Genomic DNA, 23,883 nt, shown 5'->3' with positions numbered 1-23,883 from the left:
AGATCAAGTCCTCTGAGCGAACCTAGACACAGGCGTTCTCCCGACCTCTCCGGGCAGGCACGGATCCGATGCTCCTTACTGCCACAGTAGAAGCAGCTCCCCTCGGCACGGCGAAAGTCCTGACGGGATTTGACCATCTTGGTCTGGTCGACCTGCATAGGCTCAGGAGAGTGTACCTGGGGAGAAACGGAAGGAGTGACGGGTTTCAGAAAAGTAGGAACCAGACGTGGAAGCCCCTTTTCACGGGTGACCTCTTTGGCACGTTCCTGGAAACGTAGGTCAATCCGGGTGGCAAGAGTTATTAGGTCATCGAGAGTGGTAGGAATGTCCCGACCAGCAAGTTCATCTTTAATACGGCCGGACAGACCCTCCCAGAAGACGGATACCAGAGCTTCGTTATCCCAGGCCAGCTCCGAGGCAAGGGTACGGAACCGTATGGCATATTGACCCACGGTGAGGCTTCCCTGACGGAGGCGTAGCAGAGATGATGCGGATGAGGTCCTCCGTCCGGGTTCGTCGAAGGCTTTCCGGAAAGCCGTGAGAAAGGCAGGCAAGTCGGACACCAGGGGGTCTCCTCTCTCCCATAGAGGATTTAGCCAGGCCAGAGCCTCCCCGGTGAGATGGGACATGATGAATGCAATTTTGGCTCGGTCGGAGTTAAACTGGTGGGACAATAGTTCAAAATGCAGGGTGCACTGATTTATGAAGCCCCGAGCCAGGACGGAGTCGCCTCCGAAGCGAGGAGGTGCAGAGAGCCGGGGTCCGGAAAAGGATACCATGGTACTGGCCGTAGTTGCAGGATCAGACAGGGTGTTCAGGCGAGTATTAACATTCCGCAGATGACCCAGGATGGCCTCCTGTTGGGACTTCAGACGGGACAGTTCAAGACAGAGGTCCGAGAGCGAGGGAGCTTGGGTGCCACCGGGTTCCATGGCCCGAGCAAACTGTAACGAGTCCGGAAGGCGGAACCTCTGAGCTACTATACAAGGGGGCGGCCCTTGTAAGGGAGCGGGTGGCAGTCTCTAGGTAAGGGGTAGGTACGACCTGTGATGGCAGAGCCTCCGGGTAGGCTAGCAGGCAGATGGTAGATGTGTGCTCCCAGGTGAGCAAGCGAGAGTCTCTGGAATAGCAGGTGGTCACGGCACGTGACGGCGGAACCTCCGGGCTGGCAGGCAGGTAGGTAACGGAGAAGCGCTCCCAGGTGAGCGGGCAAGAGTCTCTGGAATAGCTGGTGGTCACCGCACGTGACAACGGGACCTCCGGGCTGGCAAGCAGGCAGGTAACGGAGTTGCGCTCCCAGGTGAGCGGGCAAGAGTCTCTGAGATAGCTGGTGGTCACAGCACGTGACAGCGGAGCCTCCGGGCTGGCAAGCAGGCAGATAACGGAGAAGCGCTCCCAGGTGAGCGGGCAAGCTGGTCCATAGACAGACTGACCGGAGTAGTAAGGCAGACCGTCGGACCTCAGGCAAGCAGGCAGGTAGCTGATATGCGCTCCCAGGTGAGCGGGCAGGCTGGTCCTTTAGACAGACTGACAGGAGTAGTTAGGCAGACCGTCGGACCTCAGACTGGCAGACAGGTAACAAGTATTCAGGCAGGAATCAGGCAGGTAACTAGCAGGTAACTGGCAACGGGACCTGAGGGCTGAAGCACAGGTGAGACACAGGTGCAAACAACATTGCTCGGGCACCTCCATTTTGGAGGAGGTGCCTTATATATGATGAAGTCCTCCGGCCATTGGCCGGGGACTCTTTAGGGCGGCGCGCGCGGCCCCTTTAAGAGGAGGGAAGCGCGCGCGCCCTAAGCACAGGGGCCGGGAAGGAGCGCGCGCTGAGAGCAGAGCAGGAGGAGGACGCCGGGACGGAGCGCGCGCTGACAGCAGAGCGGGGAGAGGACGCCGGGACGGAGCGCGCGCTGACAGCAGAGCGGTGAGGGGAGCAGCGTCCCTGCCTAGCAGAGGGCAGGGACGCCAGCGCTACACATATAAAAAAAATTGTATAGGGTTCTTCTCCGTAATTCAGTTGTAGTTTTTTTTGATGACCATACGTGTTTATTATATTAGTTATACAGGTTTTGTTGGTCCAGTTGCATGAGATAAGGTTATTTAGGAGTTATCCTGCCAAGATTTATATATCTGCATATACTCATACTCATTTTGCCACAAGTTTCCTAGTTTTCCACCCAGATACGTATCTTTAGAATAAGAGAAAGACATGCTAAGGTTTTACACTGCATGATTATTAGGAAAGAGGGTAAACAGGCTGCCAATCATCCGACGAATGAGCAAAATGCAAGAATAATTTTAGCCTATTCACATTGTATTACTGATCATTATGTACGGTTCATAAGTACTGTCTGCATGTCCCAGATTGTATAATGTAAATTAGCCCTTAGATTATGTTCAGACATCATGTTTTTTTCAGCGTTTTTTATGTACATTTTCAGCTGCGTTTTGCAGTACCAGCAAAGTCTATGAGAAACCAGAATTTTCTGTTCACACATCGTTTATTTTTTGTTCAGGATTTTGTGCCTTGCATGGTTTTTTGGAAAATAGAGCATGTCCCTTTCAGCGTTTTTTTTTTCACCCATAGGAAGAAATGGGTGTTGAAAAAAACGGGCCAAAATTTTGTTTCAGCGTTTTTTATGTCAAAATTGAATGGGGCTCTTTTTTTCCAAGAACTTTATGTACTTGCATAAAAAGAGACAGAAGGACAGTGAAAAAACACACCAAAAAAAGCACAAAAACTGCAAGAAAATTACTGAACAAAATGCCATGTCTCACAGATCCCCATAGACTTTAATACCCTGATGTGATATGCAAAATGGACTAGAATTATCTAGGATGGACTAGAGTTCTACTCTGTGATATACTAGGACAGGGAGCCACATGCTTCGAGTCTCACAGGCCGGACACACAGACCCATTTTTTAAATGGATGTGTGTATGACTCAATTGATGTAAATAATTTTATGTCCAGAAAAATGTTGTAGGAGTTATACCTTTATCCTGGCTTACCATCACTCCTAGAATACTTTTGTCTTTTTTTTGGGCATAAAAGTAAATTCTGGTTAACACGGTACTACAATATAATTTTTATTGTAAATCATTTATGACTCAATGAAACTGTATTGGGTCAGTGTTCTGACCGAAAAAAAGACAGACAGCACTGTCACACGGGATATGTGAATGCAGCCTCTCACACTGTGTCTGTGCACTTAGTCTACACTATACGTTGGGAGCTTTTCCTGATGTATAGCTACTTTTAACATTTTCATAGGTGTGTTATTTCGGCTTCTGTCTGGCAGGAGAGTGCCTGCATATACAGTTCAGACCAAAAGTTTGGACACACCTTCTCATTTAAAGAAAATGCCAAGAGTTGTTAAGTATATAATTCCACATGTGTTAATTCATAGTTTTGATGCCTTCAGTGTGAATGTACCATTTTCATAGTCCTGAAAATACAGAAAAATCTTTAAATGAGAAGGTGTGTCCAAACTTTTGGTCTGTACTATATATCTAGACATAGACATTCCTTACATGTACTAAAACTGTCAAACAGTTGCAAATCATGCACACGTGAGCGATTCAACCATATCACCGAGCAGCTGTAAATACTCGGAGCTCGGCCTGAGCATACTCGCCGAAAGGGTTAACAGAACATACTCGCTTATCACTAGTTGGTACAAATGTCTTAACAAAACCTTTTGGTGTTTAGTGACCTACGCGGTGACTGTAGATTGCCAAAAAATCATGGTCACTAGCAACTGTTACAAAATTTTTAACCAAACTGTGTAGCTCTAAACTTTTATTAATAAAGGGTCAGCCAGAACTTGTCTTTTCTTTTCCAGAATAATTAAGGAGCCTTCTGACCAGGCAAGATGCAGAGCACTGCAAATTATCTATGGCTACTCTCCGATATACTAGGACAAGGAGCCACTGCAAATGTGTTCCGTGGTCGTAATAAAGTAAAAAGTTTATTTATTTATTTTTGTTTAAAATTGTTAATAATGTTAAAAAGGCACTAAGTCAATTTTTATTTGTAACTCAAATGTCTAGCAATATTCTAGCCATGTGATTTGTTTCACCCCAGCTTCTTGGCAGCCATAAACTTTAAACCTTTCATTATGGTCAGCTGTGTTATGTGTTCTGTAGTCTGACCACCAATCCGCTACATGCTTTTCTTTGCAGACAGGAGGACAGTCCCTGACTTCCTTTGAATGCAGTCTACTACGTCTGAGTGTCCACCTCCAGTAGGCGTATACGCCCAAAATAGTGCGCGACAGAGCACACGTTCAACATTATATTCAATGGCCCCGTTGGCGCAGACACACGAATCCCATTTTGTGGGGCGTTCAGATGTTAACCCTGGCGGTACCAACAAACAGGTGGCAGAAAGCATCCTTGCAAGCAGGAGGCAGGCTAAAGCTGCATCATATAGAACAGCTTCCCTCCGAACTCGCGTTGCAGATTCCTTAGAGTGAATAGGCGTGGATCTTCAGTCCCTGGCAGCCTCCGCTGCACAGTTGACGGAGCAACTGCTAATATCCATCTGTTAGCAGCTTTGAGAACAGCTAATCAGTGGGTGTGCTGTTTGTCAGAACCCTACGGATCTGATATGGATGACTTGTCGTACAGATAAATAGAAGAGCAACTCTTTAAAGGGTTTGCCTCATTCTTACTTACTTCAGGAGCGCACTTCTCACCTACTTTTATTTTATTCAATCTCTGATATTGATGTAGATGACTTTATCATGTTTACTATTTATAAATGTCAGTATTACTATTTTTGTACAATAGTCTGTGGTACAGAATATACCATGAAGCTGTTCTGTAAGATATTAAGGCTAAACTGAGAGTATCTCTGTTTTTATCATAGAAAACCGGAGACTTGTATGCTGTAAAAGTGTTCAACAATCTAAGCTTCCTCCGTCCTGCCGATGTTCAGACAAGGGAGTTTGAGGTTCTGAAAAAGCTCAACCACAAGAACATTGTCAAGCTTTTTGCAATTGAGGAAGAGGTAATATTTAGACTTACAAGCTTTGTTTTTTTTTCTCTTAAGTATATTCACGTTAATGATTTGTGATATGTCCATTCTATTTGTTTCCATTATATTGCATTTTACCTTTATTAACACTGTGACTCTATCTATGAAGAAGACTTTGCCCAAATGCTGGCATAAAACTCTTTGACATGTCCCCAAATTTTTGGGCAACCCAAAGTTTCATTTGCTGTTTTTATGCTTGTCTTGGCCTGCTCTGCCTGAAAAATGAATCCTAATTTGTGCCATGAAATTGTAAATTATGCCAGCCCCTTCTAGGGTTACCAGCTGTAGCAGAGGCACATGGCATTTGTAAGATGTGCCAAATTAATTAGAGGTGTTCGCTTCTTTAGTGGATTTGGCACAGCCTTATCCAGTGGCCCCTTCATTAAGACTGACTTACATAACACTGGTCCTAATGAATCCAGGCTTTATCTTTCATGAAAATATTATGCAGATTTTTAATTTACTAGTTTTACTTGAATATTTACTGACAAAAAAATTACATGTCATTGATGTACAAAGTGAAGATTAACGTTTTCTGAATTATTGAACTATACTACATTGTTTTGTTTTTTTTCAAACTAATAATCTTAAGACAAAATATAGAGGATCCATCAGTTTGCTCCAAATTAAGTGGTTGGCGGGTGTGCCGCTTTTACAAGAAAAAAGAAAACGGGAAAGGATATATTCAGCCTTGAGTGAGTCATGCAGCCCTTTCTGGTCAAGATCAGTGGTCAGATCTCCACTGATCATAAAGTGGTGTCATGTTCTGATGATATGTCATCACTTCATCAAATATGCTGTATTCTTTTTAAATGGTTATTCTTATTTCCCTTCAATACTTGGCAATTGTGTGTTCCAGATGTCGAGTCGTCATAAAGTGCTGGTTATGGAGTTTTGCCCATGTGCGAGCTTGTATTCGGTGCTTGAAGAACCCTCAAATGCGTATGGATTACCAGAGTCCGAGTTTCTTATTGTTTCACAGGATGTCGGTATGTCATTTCTTGTTAATGTATTTTTTTTGTTCATAGTGCTAATCATTAACTAGCTATATTGCCAACATTCATTAGGATGGAAGTGGAGATTGTTTCTACTTTGCTTAGCTAAACCTTGTCAGAAAATGTAATATTTGGTTATTGTTGATATATCAAAGCATGTGCCATACATTTTCTCAATGGAGCAGGCTTTCCATTATTTTGCTTGCATAGCCAGCATACATTACCAGCACAAGTGATGACTGCTGGTCAGGTTATATGTACACCATTAAATTGGTTCAGACACATAGGATTAGATTCCATCTTTACTGAGAAATGTTCTTCAAATTTCATTTTTAAAAGGCTTATCCCAAGATGTCCGCTTATGATCTCTCCTTTGTGTGGGTGATAAGTATCTGAACGCTGGGGGGCCCAGTGCTCAAGAAAATGGGGTTCCAGTATCCTTTGAATACAGCACTTGGCTATGTTCATCAGTCCTTGAATGGAGGGGCGGTGCACATTAAGACCACTGCACCATAGGACCTCCACTTTTGTGATTGGTGGGACCCCCGGCTACCAGACACTTATTGAATATTCTGTGAATAGTTGAGAGTCGATCTTGAGAATAAGCCCTTTTAATTATCAAACCGTTCATACAAATCATTGCACCACCTGCTCCTTCTCTTTTTTTTCTCCTTCTCCTAGTCGCTGGTGACATCTCCCCCCAACCCTGGGCCTCCCTGCGCTAGCATACACCACTCTCCTCCAGCTGCATATAAAACCCCTGCTAATCTTATTAACATTCAGTGCATGCCCTCTCCTATCGCTTTCCATTGTGCTCTCTGGAACGCACGGTCTGTGTGTAACAAACTAACATTCACAATATTTTCCTCTCTTATTCCCTTAACCTTCTGGCTATTACAGAAACCTGTATCCAGCATTCAGACTCCACCGCAGCTGCTGCCCTCTCATTTGGTGGGCTGAAATTTTCACATACCGCCAGACCTGAGAATAGACAGGGTGGAGGTGTTGGTTTGCTCTTTTCAGCACAATGTGCTTTCCAGGTCACCCCCCCCCCCCAGTTCCCTCACTTATGTTTCCTTCCTTTGAAGTGCACACCGTCAGACCCTTCAAACCCTTCTCCCTGCGAGTGGCGGTTGTGTATCGCCCTCCAGGCTCCTCCCGCCAGTTCCTGGATCACTTTGCCACCTGACTTCCTCACTTTCTATCCTGTGACATCCCCACCATCATCATGGGAGACTTTAATATCCCCATCAATGATCCCCTCTCCCAATCTGCCCCTCATCTACTTTCTCTAACCTCCTCATTCGGCCTCTCACAATTTGCTAATTCTCCTACACATGAAGACGGGAATACTCTAGACCTGGTTTCCTCCCGTCTCTGCTCGCTCCATGACTTTACTAACTCCCCTCTCCCGCTCTCGGACAACAACCTTCTTTCCTTCTCTGTCAAGAACCGTCTCCTCACCTGGGACATCCCCACTTACCACACTTATAGGAATACATGAACCATTAATACCCAGCAGCTTATGGGCAATCTCCACACATCTTTAGCCCCCATCTCCTCCCTCTCCTGTCCAGACTTAGCATTGTCACACTACAATAATACACTGAAGAGTGCCCTAGTTGAAGCAGCACCTTCTACACGCAGAAAGACCCGACACAGACAACGGCAGCCCTGGCACACAATGCAAACACTCTTTCTTCAGCGTTGCTCAAGGTGTGCTGAGTGGCAGTGGAGAAAATCTCTTTTAGCAAAGGACTTCATCCACTATAAATTCATGCTCAAAACCTATAACTCTACCCTTCATCTGGCCAAACAATCCTACTTCACCACTCTCATCACTTCACTGTCCAACAATCCAAAACGACTTTTTGAAACCTTAAACTCCCTCCTGAGCCCTAAAGCACAGACCCCCACCACCAACCTCAGCGGGGAGGATGTGGCCACTTATTTCCTAGAAAAAAATCAACCACATCCATCAGGACATCTCAGCCCAATCTCCTCAGTGCTTGGATCCCCTTCCCTGCCGCACTTCAAGCTCACTTGCCATCTTTGAGCCTGTCACAGAAAAAGAAGTTACCCAGCTCCTCATTTCTTCTCGACCTACAACCTGCAACAGTGACCCCATTCCTTCACATCTCCTGCAGTCTCTCTCACCGGTAGTCACCACTCACCCGACTAAAATATTTAACCTCTCTCTTTCTTCAGGTATCTTTCCCTCCTCATTTAAACATGCCATCATAACCCCTTTACTTTAAGAGCCATCCCTAGGCCAGAACTGCACTGCTAACTACAGGCCTGTCTCTAACCTTCCTTTCATCTCTAAACTCCTGGAACGCTTGGTTCACTCCCGTGTAATCCGCTATCTCTCAGATAACTCTCTCCTCGACCCTCTACAATCTGGTTTCCGCTCCTTACACTCCACTGAAACTGCCCTCACTAAAGTCTGAAATGATCTACTAACAGCTAAATCCAAAAGTCACTGTTCCCTGCTGATTCTCCTGGATCTCTCCGCCGCATTTGACACTGTGGATCACCAGCTGTTCTCCTCACTATGCTCCAGGAAACCATTCTCCTCCTACCTCTCTGACCGCTCCTTCACTGTTTCTTTTGCCGGCTCCTCTTCCTCTCCTCGTCCCCTTACTATCGGAGTTCCACAGGGCTCAGTCCTAGGCCCCCTCCTCTTCTCTCTATACACTGCCCCTATTGGACAAACGATCAGCAGACTTGGGTTCCAGTATCATCTCTATGCTGACTACACCCAACTATACACCTCTTCACCTGAGATCACCCCTACCCTAATACAAAATACCAAGGATTGTCTGTCTGCTGTCTCTAACATCATGTCCTCCCTTTATCTTAAACTGAATCTCTCTAAAACTGAACTTCTTGTGTTTCTCCCCTCTACTAACCCAACTCTACCTAACATCGAAATTACCTTGGAGGGTTCAACCATAACTCCCAAGCAGCACGCCTTGGGGTCATATTTGACACTAACCTTTCCTTTATCCCCATATCCGATCACTCACTCGCTCCTGTCACCTGCATCTTAAAAACATCTCCAGAATCCGACCTTTTCTCACCTTTGAAACTGCTAAAACTGTTACTGTTGCTCTTATTCACTCTCGTCTGGACTACTGCAACTCTCTTCTGATCTGTCTCCCTCTTACCAAACTTTCTCTTCTCCAATCCGTCCTGAATGCGGCAGCCAGGATCGCATTTCTGTCCAGCCGCTTCACCGATGCCTCCATCTTGTGCCAGTCATTACACTGGTTGCCCATCCGCCTCAGGGTCCAATATAAACTCATCACTCTCACCCACAAAGCTAGCTCTCCACAGTTCTGCACTGCCTTATATCTCCTCTCTCATCTCAGTCTATCGCATTACACGTGCCCTCCTTTCTACAAATGACCTAAGACTAACATCCCTCATAATCCGAACCTCGCACCTCCGTCTCCAAGACTTCTCTCGTGCTGCGCCAGTTCTCTGGAATGCACTACCCCAGGCAATCCGACTGCCTAGCCCCCTGATTAAAAAAGTGCGCTTTAAAAACCCATCTCTATAAACAAGCCTACCACTTTAACTACTCAGTAAATTAACTTTCCCCTGTACCCTCCTTCTAAATATTATTCAGAATCTGTTCCCTACTCTTCATCTGTCTCCACACCCTCCATGCACAAGATAACTGCACTCGATACTTGAGTAGTGCACTTAAACATACGGGCTGATGACCGGATCATACAGCTTTATATGAAAATCCCTATTTATTATAATTGCCTGACCTGAAATAACAAGCGCTTTTCACCTATTGTGTCCCCCCATTTCCTTGTAAAATGTAAGCTTGTGAGCAGGGACCTCACTCCTAATGTAACTGTTTAAACTGTCTTGCCTTGTATTGAATTTATTGTCTGTACATGTCCCCACTTAATTGTAAAGTGCTGCGGAATATGTTGGCGCTATATAAATAAAAATTATTCTTCTTATTATTATTATCAGATATATTTTAAATGTAATCTTATATATAATGCTGGATGCGTCCTTCTGTCCTAAGCCGGGATGGGCAGCTCCTGCGCAGTGTGGTGCCGGAGTCGGCGCGTACCCATACCACCCTACGGTGCAATTTTATTGAAGACTCTGTGTATGCGAATTCACAGACACACTGTCTTCACCAAAATGGCACCGGATATCTTATTGAAGAATTCTACTACAACATCAACATAGCCGTGCGCACGTGCCACCCATCGGCATTATCCCTATGCCCGGCGCATGCGTACTGCTATATTGACGTTGTACAACATTACTTCAATAAAATGGCGCCGGAGTCAGCACGTGTGCATACAGCCGGCACCATTTTATTTAAGACACCTTATCTTCAAAAAAAAAATAAAAATGGGGCCGGATAGCGCGGTATGTGCAGGCTCTGACTCCGGCACCATTTTATTGGTTTACAGAAAAATAAAAAAAAAATTGTTTTCTACTAATACTTTAATAAAATTAAAAATGCTCGCCACCCAGGCGTAGAACGGGTTCAATAGCTAGCTTTAATATAATTTAATTCATGTATATTGCTAGCATTTTTCACCATATTGGTCATTGTTTTTAGTAAACGTGCTGTCATTGTAGCGTAAGGCTATGTTCACATTTCAATTTATCTGTTCTCATACAAACAACAGAATTAATTTGCAAAACAGATCTTTTGCGTTTCTAATGTAGAGGGGTCCCATATATTATTACGAGGCCCATCTGGGTTCCGGAATGTGTCTGTTTTTAGAATAAGAGTTATGTATATTGTACTTTGTCTTCATGAACCCACGCGAATCCCATAATAATCAATGAGTTCCCTCTGCTTCTGTTTGCATCAGTTATGAAATGGATCCATTTTGCCCACAAAGTTAACTTTCTTTACCACTGTGCAAACGGTAATGTGAATGTAGTTTATCTGTCAGACTTTGAAGCCAACATTTTTCCTCCGTTCTATCAACAACCAAAACTCAACAATGACTGATGTTTCTATCTCTAGTGGCAGGAATGAACCACCTAAGAGAAAATGGAATAATACACCGCGATATCAAGCCTGGGAATATTATGCGAGTCATTGGTGAAGACGGACAGTCAGTTTATAAATTGACCGACTTTGGTGCAGCCAGGGAATTGGAGGATGATGAGCAGTTTGTGTCCCTCTATGGCACTGAAGAATATCTGGTAATTGATGGGGATTGTTTTAATGAATGATCTGCCACTATCAGGCTGTGTGCCCATGATGCGTTTTTAATGCGTTTCTGCTGCGTTTTTGCAGCTGCTTAAACGCATTAAAAACGCATGGTAGAAGGGCAGCAATGTTCCCCAATGATAATCCGCATGTGCTGTGCACATGCTGCGGAAATTTCCGCTGCTTATTATCATTGCGGAAAAAAACGCAGCACTAGCAATTATTTTGCGGAAGTGCTGCGTCTTCGCCGCCATTGACTTGCATTAGACCGCATGGATTACGCATCACTGTATATGTAGTTGCGTAATCCAAGCGTTCTAATGTGCGGATGGTACCCGGGTGTAGAGGAGAGGAGAGTCTCATCCACACCCAGGTACCATTAAAAAATCTGTAAAAAAAGAATAAAATAAAAAAAATAAATGTATACTTACCTTCCGGCGGCCCGCGGTGCGCTCCTCCTTGCTTCCCGGTGGATTGAAGGACCTGTGGTCACGTCAGAGTCATGTGACGGGTCACGCGAGGCTGACGTCGGCAAGTCTTTCAATCCACCGCTGTCGGCAAGGGAGAACGGAGTGTAAAGCAGGACACCGGGTGCCATCAGAAGGTAAGTATACATTTATTTTATTTTTACCACTCTCTCGGGTCACACTATATAAATCCATGCTGTTTGCATGGTTTTATATAGTGTGACCAAGTTGTCACAAGCACTTTCCAAGCGATGCTAATCGCTTGGAAAGCGCTTGTCAATCTTGTACATGCGGATTGTACATGCGTTTTCCTGCCAGGGACATGCTTAAATGGAGCGTTATTCACTGACATTTCCGCATGTCCCTGGAAAACGCTTGTACAATCCGCATGCGTTTTTTTCTGCCAGGGAGATGCAGAAACGCTCAGGAAAAAATCCTGAGCATTTCTGCATCGTGGGCACATAGCCTCACAGTATATATTTTTTTTTATTGTTTTTTTTTTCTCCTCTATTTATCTTCTTTTCAGTTTTGAGGAACATTTGCTTATAATCTGTTAATAAAAAAATATTCTTTTTTACATGTAGAAGATGAAAATTTTTCCTGGGATGTGATTAGCACAGAAATGCTGGACTTAATCTCTGTCGGGTGCGATTATCAAGTGTCCAGGACAGGTTTTCACTTCCCAAGTATATAAAAATATATTTTTTTTCTGTTAAGTGATGGCAAATAAGTCAATCCCTCAGTTTTCATTATTTATCTCCAAAGGAAGCGGTCAGCTCCATCTGATGTTCACCTAAGTGGTAAAACCCATGGGCCAATTAAAGACACTCCTTTCCTTCCATCAGAGAAAAGGGAAGAGGTGTCTGAAGTATGTGACCACAATCCATGCTAGTCAGTGTTATGGAGGGGCTATCTATTTCACTAACTAAAGAGGTCCTCGGGTGGGGACTATCTTTTGAAGTTATAGCGGGACCGAGGAAACTTGTCTTGGGGGACGAATCTCTGTTGCCTTCCCTCACCCTGCTCAGCTTCTTAGGCCATTGTATCTGTACTCGACTCTGTGTGTGCACTCAGGCAGGAGCTAGCTATACGCTCCTATATGCTAAGATGCGCACTTCTCGGAGTGTTTTTGATCTCAGGACCTGGATCCCACCGATTTACATCCAATTAAAAGGACGACAAAATATAGAAATGGTAATGAAGGTCATGTTACTCTTTTAACCCTTGAAGGACCAGGGAATTTTTTATTTTGGTTCTTTCATATTGGAGTATATAGTGAAAGTTTTGGTCTCCTATGGAGCTCAGCCTACAGCTGAGCTTCACCGGAGGACCGAAATGACAGCGACAATGACCTACAGCGGACCCCCAGCTGTTAAAGCAACACATTGATTCCCCACGATCACGTTACAGGAGCCGGTGTGTATGAGCATCGGCACATGTGCATTTAAATGCCGCTGTCAGAGATTGATAATGACGTTTAAATGGTTAACAACTGTGATTTAAATTTGTCTGCGGCTGTCAGAAACTGATGCCGACTACGCAATATTGCCGACACCGATCGTGTGTGGAGGGAGCTGAGCTCCTGACTCTTCTCCACACATGTGGACCCCTCCCGTAAATTTACGTTCCAATACAGAAAGGGCTTATCAAACAATATTATGTTTGCGGTTTTGAATTCTTTCTGGGGTGCAGGTTTTAAAATGGGGTATTGTTTTGGCAGTTTCTGATATAAAGGCCCCTCAAAACTACTTCAAAAGTGAAGTGATCCTTAAAAAAAAAAAAAAAAAAAAAAGATTGGATTTGTAAATTTCATTGAAACCATGAAAATTATTGCTAAACTTTTAAACCTTCTAACAAAAAAAAAGGTTCAAAAATGGTGAAGTAGACGTATGGTAAATGTTAGTTATGCCACAAAAAATAGTTCATATCTGGTTTAATGGCATAAAAAAATGGCTTATTTCTGTAAACTTTTGTCTGAGTTTCAGATATTGCTATAAATAGACAAATACCATATAGATCAAAATTTTACCACTAACAAAGTACAATGTGTCATGGAAAAACAGTCTCCGAATCACTGGAATAAGTGGTAGCATTCCAGAGTTATTACCACGTAACATGACACCAGTTAGATTTGAAAAGTGGGGTCTTGTCCAGAAGGTGAAAACTGACTTTGGAAGGGGTTAAACCAAATTTTCTCTTAAACACGTCAGCATTTCAGAGTAAAACATAAACTATGTATTTTTAAGACTAAAGGGATTGCTACTACTTGGACAACCCCCTTCTCAATCCCTATGTCTCCCCCTTGTATAATAACACCTATACTCGCGTCCGATGTAATCAGTGTTCCAGCTGTGTCAACACTGTCTCGCCAAACAATATCCCACGATCCCTGCGGCCAATCAGCGCTGGCTTTACTTTACCTGCCTTCAGACAAATCACATACATCCAGAGGAACTGAAAGCTGCTGATTGGCCGCGTGGATCACGTGAATAAATGATGTTATGTGATCCCTAGGAGAGCCAGTGCTGGCACTGGAGGTAAGTATAGGTAAAACATAGGGATTGTCCTAGTAGTAGACAGCCTCTAAATACTCCTGACCATAAGTGATTCTTTTAAATGCACCCAAAATATCTATATATTTTACTTGCTAATAGAAATGTATTTTCTAGCACCCAGACATGTATGAACGTGCGGTGCTCCGAAAAGAACACCAGAAGAAGTATGGTGCCACCGTGGATTTGTGGAGCATTGGAGTGACCTTCTACCATGCAGCAACTGGCAGCCTTCCTTTCAGACCTTTTGAGGGTCCTCGCCGTAACAAAGAAGTCATGTATGTCTTTAATTTTCCTGTTAGCACAGTTGCTGCTAGTATGAATAGAGATGTTAATGAGAATCGGATCCATGTACAATATTCGCTGGTCGTTGGACAGCTGCCTTGACCATGCTCAGCATAGAGTGGTGTTTCTCCTTCTCTAATATCAAATTGGATGGGAGGGTATGCCTACATGACCACTTTAAGTGAACACTTTGGGCAAAACTGATGGGCTATGGCTAGCGGGGAGTCAGAGTGGGTGGTGCATGACACTGAGAACTTTCTCTTTGGTTACTTTGATGAACAATGCCCTGCATTAGCCATGAAATAGTGTTAGTTTTTCCTGGAGCTTTCCTTTTTAGAGGAAAACTTAATTCCTGACTGATGTAGAGCTACCAAGCTTGTGTGACCACCAGTACTACAGTGTGCGTAGATGTTTCATGTCTTTCTGCGATTGGGTTCCAATCTTTGAAGACCAGCGACGTTGACAATATGCAGTCATCGAGGAAATCCTTATAAGCATGTGTATAATGTTATTTCTCTTCCTACAGGTATAAAATTACTACTGGGAAACCATCTGGTGCAATATCAGGTGTCCAGCGAGCTGAAAATGGCCCGATAGAGTGGAGTCGGGAATTGCCCCTTAGCTGTAATTTATCCTTGTAAGTACTAAGAATTGCATTATATTTTTCATAATCTTGTTAAGCAAAATGAGAGAGACACTTTGCCATATATATGTAATATAATATTCTGTTAATATGGATTCTCGCACAGTTCATTGATGGTTACCAAGTTGCATACTAATCCACCACCATGTCTGTATTGAACCCTTTTCCTGCATTCTAACAATCCTCTTTTTGTTGCTTAGCGAATGCTGTAGAAATGTTAAATTAACTTTAAAGCATGTATTTGCACTATGTAACTCAGTGGGAGAATAGTCAGAGGGATGTTTATTTCCCTGGTTACCCCCTCCATTTTTTTTTCTTCTACTATTTCTGTAGCTTTTTGTCAAGTGGGATACAGTGTTCCGACTTGAAAAAGATACTTTGTGCATATAAGCCTAATTTATAGGGGTAGTCCCCTTTTGGAATTGCTGATACCCGGCCAGTGTTTGCTTTAATAATAAAACTTGCTTTACTCCCTGTCCTGCGCCATGGAAGCAGGATTTTCTGAAAGAGGACTACACCTTTTAAAGCATTCCCACATTAAATTGTTAATAAACATCCTGGGCAGGGGTCCTCAGGTGTGGAGGTGGCTTAGGAGTTGATCCCACTCCACACGTGGTAGATGCCGGCTATAATACATAGCCTACATCTGTATCTAACAGCCACGGTTGAAGCTCAGCCATTGTGAGGGTTACCATTGCAGCCGGGGGCCTGTTGAAGTTCAGCCACGGTGAAGCTCCATAGAATACAGTGATTATGCCTATAAATTGCAATACTATTGTATTGCAGAATATAGTATAAGCGATAAAATGATCACTGGTTCAAGTCCTCTAAGGCGACTAAAAAATAATGTGAAAAAATAAACTTTTTTATTGTAGCTTATGTAAAATTAAAAAAACAACAAAAACATCAAAACACTAGAATTGCGTTTCTTTAGTCACCTTGGCGCCCTAAAAAAAAAAAAACAGTAAAAAGCGAACAAAACATTTTATGTATACCCTAAATTGGTATCAATAAAAATGTCATAGATCTTCGAATATGACTACACAAAGTAAAAAAAAGTTGCATTCAATTCAGAATTTTTTTTCAGCGCTTACATAGAAGAAAAATTGATGCAAGAAGGGTATCTCTATAATTATACCAACCTGGACAATACTATTTCAAGGTCATCTTTATCATAAAATGAATGCAGTAAAAATAAAACCTAAAAAATTATGAAACTGTAGTATTTCATCCCACTTGACATTTTTTTTTTACTGTTTTTCAATACAATTGTATGTCATTCTAAGCTACAACTCATCCTGCAAAAAATAATCCCTCTAGTGAATTTCATAAAAATAAAATTGTTATGGCTCTGGAAGAATGGGAGGAAGAAATCTAAAACTGCAAAAATGAAAAATTCGGTGTCATTAACGGGTTAATGATATTGTTCAAAAAAAGTTTTTTCTTGTCTGCATTCCACTTTTCTATAAGGAAATATATTTATTACTTTATTAAGGCCACTGCCTATTGTTTCGGAGTAGTAAATAGCACAATAAGACAGTTTAATAAAATTCTATTCCTGTTCTCTTTTTCTAGTGGCCTACAATCCCTTTTCACTCCAGTACTGGCGAACATCCTAGAAGCTGATCAGGAGAAATGTTGGGGATTTGACCAGTTTTTTGCTGTAACTAATGATGTTTTCCATCGAATTGTGATCCATGTCTTTTCTCTTCAGCAAATGACACTCCACAAGATATACATCCATGCATTTAACATGTGAGTTTGAAATCTAGGGTGAGAAGTTGGAATACTTTTAAAGGGTTAAAATGCTACTGGGATTCGAAGTCCATTATTTAGTATTAAAGGGGTTTTCCAAGAATGATGATAAAATAGCCCCCATCACCTACTTCAAACAGAAGCCCGTCCTAGTAACGTGTCAGTATGGGCTGCAGTCTGAAGAAACACAGCTCCTGGGACCTGTGTCTCAACTAACAGGAGCTACCGTATTTTTCGGACTATAAGACGCACTTTTTTCCTCCAAAATTTTGGAGGAAAATGGGGGGTACGTCTTATAGTCCGAATGTTGGGGGGGGTGTATATATATGTGGGGTGTGGGGGGACCGGTATCGGTGGAGGAGCGGGGCACAGGAGGCAGCAGCCGCCCGCTGCAGCCTACACTGTCCTCGCTGCTACAGAAAATGAATATTCACTGCTCCCCACGCCCGTGGGGAGCACTGAATATTCATGCTCCTTAATAGCAGCACACAGTGTAGCCGCGCTGCGGCTCCTGTTGCTGCCGGAATTGCATGTGCCCGCTGTTAAAGGGCATGAATATTCAACCTCTCTCCATGCCCATGGGCGTGGGGAGGGGGTGAATAATCATGCCCTTTAATAAGCGGGCACACGAGATAGCCGGCAGCAGCAGTGTGCCAGCTATGGAGGAGAGTGAAGTCACTGCTCCCCGCGCACACAGTCCCGGCGTGGGAAGCAGTGACTTCCGGCAGCTGATCTCTACTTGTGAGCCGCGCATGGCAGTGACGTCATGCGCGGCTCACATGGAGAGATCAGTGTGGGCAGACAGGACTCCGCGCTGGAGGAGAGAGAAGAAAGGTGAGTAGGAGTGTTTATTTTTTTTATGTGCAGCATGATGGGTATTAGGGGGACCATGCATACTAGGATAAGGATGAGGGGGCCATACATACCAGGGTAAGGATGAGGGGTGCCATGCATACCAGGATAAGGGTTAGGGGTGCCATGCATACCAGGATAGGGGTTAGGGGCGCCATGCATACCAGGATAGGGGTTAGGGGTGCCATGCATACCAGGTTAGGGGTGCCATGCATACCAGGTTAGGGGTTAGGGGCCATGCATACCAGGATAGGGATGAGGGGTGCCATGCATACCAGGATAGGGATGAGGGGTGCCATGCATACCAGGATAGGGATGAGGGGTGCCTTGCATACCAGGATAGGGATGAGGGGTGCCATGCTTACCAGGATAGGGATGAGGGGTGCCATGCATACCAGGATAAGGATGAGGGGTGCCATGCATACCAGGATGGGGATGGGGACCACGTATAAAAGGAAGGGTGGGGCATATATACCAGTATGGGGGATATTGTCAGAACTGGGGGACATTACCCCTATACCAGTGACAGCAGAAGACCCCCTCCCCCTTAAAAGTGCATCATGAACACATTTTTGGCTTAAAAATTTTTTTTTTCTTTTCCTACTCTAAAACCTAGGTGCGTCTTATGGTCCGATGCGTCTTATAGTCCGAAAAATACGGCATATCATAAGCACATGTGTCACTGTAAGGTGAGAAGAAGGGCTGTGACATCAGAAGAAATAAATCTTCTCCTTGGCCGACTGAGCATGAAAAAATCTTCTGTTCTCTGTCAGCAGTGGAGAATTTTTATTTCTTCTGATGTATAGCTCTTCTGTCACTTGAGACAAAGATGTCGGGAGGTGTGTTTCTTCAGCTTCAGACTGCAGCCCATCCTGACACTTGATTAAGATGGGCTGCCACTTGAATGTGCTGTTGGCACAATGACATGAGAGAATAAGTTCAGTTTCAGATTCTGTCCTGTAATAAATGTCCTTGATACATATGGGACAATCTTGTGTGTTGTTGGACCACAATCGGACTTTGGTTGAGTAGGTTGCAGACAAGCCACAATGTACTCACACGTAACATTCCAGGAAAAAATGGCTGATTTAATTCTACCGTTGCACACAGAAAGTGTCAGTGACCAGGTTACATGTATTGCACCATCCTGGCTAGAAATGTGTTGTTTTTACTCGTACAGTAAAGTCAAATTGCCTGCCAGGGACCTCCTCAGCAAATTGCTAGGAGCAAAGTGCCATTTCTTTGAATTAACTTTTGCTTAGTTTTTTGTTTCAAAGAAGCTTTAAGAGAATCTCACCACATTTGACATATCTAAACTATTAATATGGGCATACAGGTTATAGACTGCTGAGGGGGGTGATCCCTGTATGCCTCCTATCAGATTCCTTGTTGTTGAGAAATCATCTTTTATCACTTTATATAAATGACCTCTTCCAGGCTATGGGGAGGATGTTGCCTGGAAGATAACTCTGCATAAATAAAAGGGGACTTACCAGTGTGAGACAAGCAACTAACACTGAACAGGAGACATGAAATGTCTTGTTGCAAACACATTTTTTTTGCAGCTCTGCTGTATTGTAACAATATTGCAGCCCTGTCTGCCTGTGAGATGGAAGCTGGAGCTGAGAGGAACCTGCAGATGTGTCAGGTATAATCACACACAGCTCTGCAGTGCGATCAGGAGAGCAGAGAGCGGCCATCACACTGGTAACTCCTCCTACATGGAATATAATCTCTGGAGGCAGAATCTCAAGGAGATCTGTGTCTTCCCCATAGCCTGGAATAGGTCATTTATGTAAAGTGATAAAAGATGATTTCTCAACAGCAAGACTTCTATATGAGGCATACAGGGATGACTTTTTTCAGCAGTTTATAACCTGTATGCCCATGGGTCAAATGTGGTAACTGAATCCGTTTGAAGGGAGTCTATCAGTAAGATCAGTCCTATCAAGCCACATGTATGGGCAAACAGGCCTTTCAGAGTTAAATCCATCGACACTTTTATATTGTTTATCTATTGCCACATTCCCAAGCAATCAGTTTTTAGTTTATATCCAATTGAAGCATTAAGTGCTTTGGGTGTGACAGAGCACTTCCCCAGCCACTACCTCCCGAGGTTGTTTCCCAGCCCAGCACCAGCCTCTTTAGCTTTATTGATGGCTCTCTGCCAGGACTGTGGAGTTGGAGTCGGTATAAAATGGACCGACTCCTAAAATATATAATAAATTGGTAAAGTAGTACAATGCAGGATGTGCTGTAAATGTTTTCATTAGAATTTGGGAAAGTTATGAAATGTCCTATAAATGTCTGTTCTGTTACTGATGTAAGGATCTGGGCTTTTAGTGGAGATGAATCTGTGCTGCACTTTATGTACATGCTGAGTAGTGAGGTAGCGCTGTGGTGTAGGAGTCATGGAGCTGGGAGTCAGGGAAATTGAGGAGTCGGAGGTTTGGCTTACCGACTCCACAGCTCTGCTCACTGCTTGTGTGAAGTTTGATGCAAGGCAATCAGACAGGGAGCTGTCAATCAACCTAAAAAGGCTGCAGCTGGGTGGAGAAACAACCTAAGGAGGTAGGGTCACACCCAGGGCACTTAATGCTTTATTTGCATATTAATTTTAATGCTGCTTGCTTGGGAATGCAGTAACAGACAATATAAAGTGGTGTTGTAGGGGTGAAGGGTTGATCTTTCTGACTGATTCCGTTTTAAGGGTTTTTTTTTACTTTTATTCTGATTTTTGGTGGTCTAAAATCACAGACTTTATTAATGGGAACTGCATATGAATATATTCATGATTTGTCAGAACGTAGTTTTGGTTGGATCTTCCCTTTCCCTGGGATGATGCCGGACACATCACAATGTGTTATGATCCATGTATTCTCATTTTTTTCTCAATCTTTGTGATGTGCTCACTGTTATGTACAAAAAAATGTACATCACACCAAGTGCAACAGTTTCATGGACATGGGAGTGAATATTGTGTGGTGGTGTTTTCAGGCCTACAGAGTTTCATGACTTGGTGTACAAACAGACAAAGATCCCATCTCCGAACCAGGAGCTGCTTTATGAAGGCAGACTTCTAGAGCCCGTCAGACTAGCCCAGCATTTCCCTATGACGACAGAAGAAAATCCTATTTATGTGGTAACTCGGGAAATGATGACCGTCATTGGTCTGCGATATGAGGAAAGTAAGTACATTTATTAATGCAAAATAAATTCTGTACTGCAGTAGCCACAACAGTACAAAACCATTCACCTAGTTCACTCCACATCAGCTGTTGGTAATAAAGCAGATGAGTGGTATATATCCATTTATGTGATTTGGCTTAGTGACCGTTTTACCAAAACAAGTGTCCCCAAATTCGACTTTGCTCACACTGTAGTTAGGTTCTGTTCTTTATCATATTATTCATACTTTTTGTAGATATTGTAATAAATAGTTCCTTATAATGTTAATATAGGGCAGCATGGTGGATCAATGGTTAGCACTGCAGCCTTGCAGCGCTGGGGTCCTGGTTTCAAATCCCACCAAGGACAACATCTGCAAAGAATTTTTATGTTCTCTCCGTGTTTGCGTGGGTTTTCTCCGGTTTTCTCCCACACTCCAAAGACCTGCTGGTAGGGAATGTAGATTGTGAGCCCCACTGGGGACAGTGCCAATAATGTCTGTAAATTGTCTGAATTGTAAAGAGTTGCGGAATATGTTGGCGCTATATTATTATAATGGCAATCTTTTTTTTATAATGTGAAAAGAGCCGTAAAAAAACTTACCCCCGAGCTGTGTTGCATTCTAAAAAATTAAACTGTATTTACTTACCTTTCTTGGGTCCAGCGCTGTGTTGCCGCTGCTCGCCCAGTCTCTGTAGTTCGGCTTCAGCCATGGCGTCAGACTGCACTACAGCAAATTACTGAGCTTTAGTGGTTCTGCCGCTGAACTCAGTGATAGGTTGCAGCGGTGACATCACATTGATAATGCTGCAGCCAAACACTGAATTTAGGGGCTCAAACCCTCTACATTGGGAGAACTGCTGAGCCTGGTAATTGGGTGCAGCGCTATCTACGTTACACCATTGCTGTGGCAAAAGTACAGAGACTGGGTGAGCGGGGAGACATAGCGGTAGACCCAGGGAGGCTAAGTAAAGCTCAGTTTGTTTTTCTGCCTATGAGAAAAGTTTTATGAAAGAGTTCGACCACTTTCAAAGCAAATAACTTGCATATTAGTAAAAATATTGTGTATAATGTTGATTATATCAATGTTAAAGGGAATCTTTCAGTAGGATTAACCCTTCCAAGCCGTCTATATGGGTATGTAGGTTGTGGGAAGTTGAATAATAGATACCTTGATAACTGCAATCTGATTTATTATCCTATTCCAAAGTAATCCATGTTTTTATTAACATGTAAATGAGCTGGTAAGAGCTATGGGCATTTGTCTCCAGAGCTTATTTTAAATGTAAGGGGGCGTTACTAGGGTCAACCAAGAAATGACTGACCGTGTGCTCTTCTGATCTACAGGTTTTAATCTGGTAGCGACCACTTTTATTTAAAATAAGCTCTGGAGGCAGAAGCTCATTTTACATATTAAGACATTTTTTTTTTTTTTTACACCCTGGATTTCAGATATCAAGGTACCCTTTTATTGAACTTTCCATGACCTTCATGCCTATATAGACTGCTTAGGAGGGTTGATCCTACTGACAGATTCCCTTTAACTTTCAGTAGGATAGTTGCACTTAAAGGGAATCTACCTGCATGCCTCATATTAGAGGTCTGGTTGCTGTGAAATGTCTTTTTATTCATGAAGTTTCCGATGCTTGCAGGCTTGGGGGCCGGGAAGAAATCCCCACCTCCTTGGTAATTAGAATGTTGCCCCCCTCCCCTGCACTTCTCAATGACTCGCCTGCACACAAGACCTCTGCAGTACTATGACTGCATAGTACACAGTACAAGTGCGCCTTCTGTAAAAAGTGAAGTGCGCAGGATCTGGCCATGGCGACTGCACGTCACGGCACTGTAATCTGCAGGGGAGGGGGGCAACATTATAATTAACCACAAGAGGCAGGATTTCTTCCCGGCCCCAGGCCCGCAAGCATCGGAAGCTTCAATGAATAAAAAGACATTTCACAGCAACCAGACCTCTAATACGAGGCATACAGGTTCGTATAGATTTACATTTCTATCACCTGTATGCCCATATTAGAGGTCATATAAGTGCCAGGGGTGACAGATTCTCTTTAAATGCTTTCCCAAAGATCTGGTAAAAACTGTGTTTCTTTCTCATAGGCTGAGGCAATGGCTTTAGTGTGCTCCAGCCATTCATTTCATTCATTATAAGTAGGATTACAATCAAAGACCTGGAATGATTCATCTGTTTTTCCACAGTATCAATCCCTAAACTTCACTCACATTATGACTTGGACATTGATGCCAACATGGGCAAGGTTTGTGATTTGCTTATTAATATTAATTATAACATATATCCACTGCTCAAAAAAATAAAGGGAACACTTAAACAACAGAATATAACTCCAAGTAAATCAAACTTCTGTGAAATCAAACTGTCCACTTAGGAAGCAACACTGAGTGACAATCAATTTCACATGCTGTTGTGCAAATGGCATAGACAATAGATGGAAATTATTGGCAATTATCAAGACACCCTCAATAAAGGAGTGGTTCTGCAGGTGGGGACCACAGACCACATCTCAGTATCAATGCTCTCTGGCTGATGTTTTGGTCACTTTTGAATGTTGGTTGTGCTTTCACACTCGTGGTAGCATGAGACGGACTCTACAACCCACAGAAGTTGCTCAGGTAGTGCAGCCCATCCAGGATGGCACATCAATGTGAGCTGTGGCAAGAAGGTTTGCTGTGTCTGTCAGCGTAGTCTCCAGAGGCTGGAGGCGCTACCAGGAGACAGGCCAGTATACCAGGAGATGTGGAGGGGGCCGTAGGAGGGCAACAACCCAGCAGCAGGACTGCTACCTCCGGCTTTGTGCAAGGAGGAACAGGAGGAGCACTGCCAGAGCCCTGCAAAATGACCTCCAGCAGGCCACAAATGTGCAAGTGTCTACACAAACGGTTA

At 43.5% G+C, this 23,883-nt stretch overlaps 1 protein-coding gene across 7 annotated transcripts in view; it reads left to right on the top strand.

Annotated features, from left to right (window-relative positions):
* Positions 1 to 23,883, top strand: part of TBK1 (TANK binding kinase 1) — a 49,263-nt gene that overhangs the window by 8,327 nt on the left and 17,053 nt on the right. For all 7 annotated transcript variants that reach the window (XM_073651727.1, XM_073651729.1, XM_073651731.1 and 4 more), the window contains 9 exons: positions 3,845 to 3,961; positions 4,873 to 5,013; positions 5,900 to 6,029; positions 11,056 to 11,237; positions 14,381 to 14,541; positions 15,075 to 15,185; positions 16,767 to 16,946; positions 20,796 to 20,986; positions 23,181 to 23,239. In XM_073651727.1, the coding sequence (XP_073507828.1) occupies positions 3,875 to 3,961; positions 4,873 to 5,013; positions 5,900 to 6,029; positions 11,056 to 11,237; positions 14,381 to 14,541; positions 15,075 to 15,185; positions 16,767 to 16,946; positions 20,796 to 20,986; positions 23,181 to 23,239 (1,242 nt within the window). In that variant the 5' untranslated portion in view covers positions 3,845 to 3,874. The remainder of the gene's footprint in view (positions 1 to 3,844; positions 3,962 to 4,872; positions 5,014 to 5,899; positions 6,030 to 11,055; positions 11,238 to 14,380; positions 14,542 to 15,074; positions 15,186 to 16,766; positions 16,947 to 20,795; positions 20,987 to 23,180; positions 23,240 to 23,883) is intronic.

The sequence above is a fragment of the Phyllobates terribilis genome, unplaced genomic scaffold (assembly GCF_046119375.1).
Source record: "Phyllobates terribilis strain yellow unplaced genomic scaffold, ASM4611937v1 Scaffold_11__3_contigs__length_659146591, whole genome shotgun sequence".
Taxonomy (NCBI): Eukaryota; Metazoa; Chordata; class Amphibia; order Anura; family Dendrobatidae; genus Phyllobates; species Phyllobates terribilis.
This window is presented reverse-complemented; position numbering and strand designations above follow the sequence as displayed.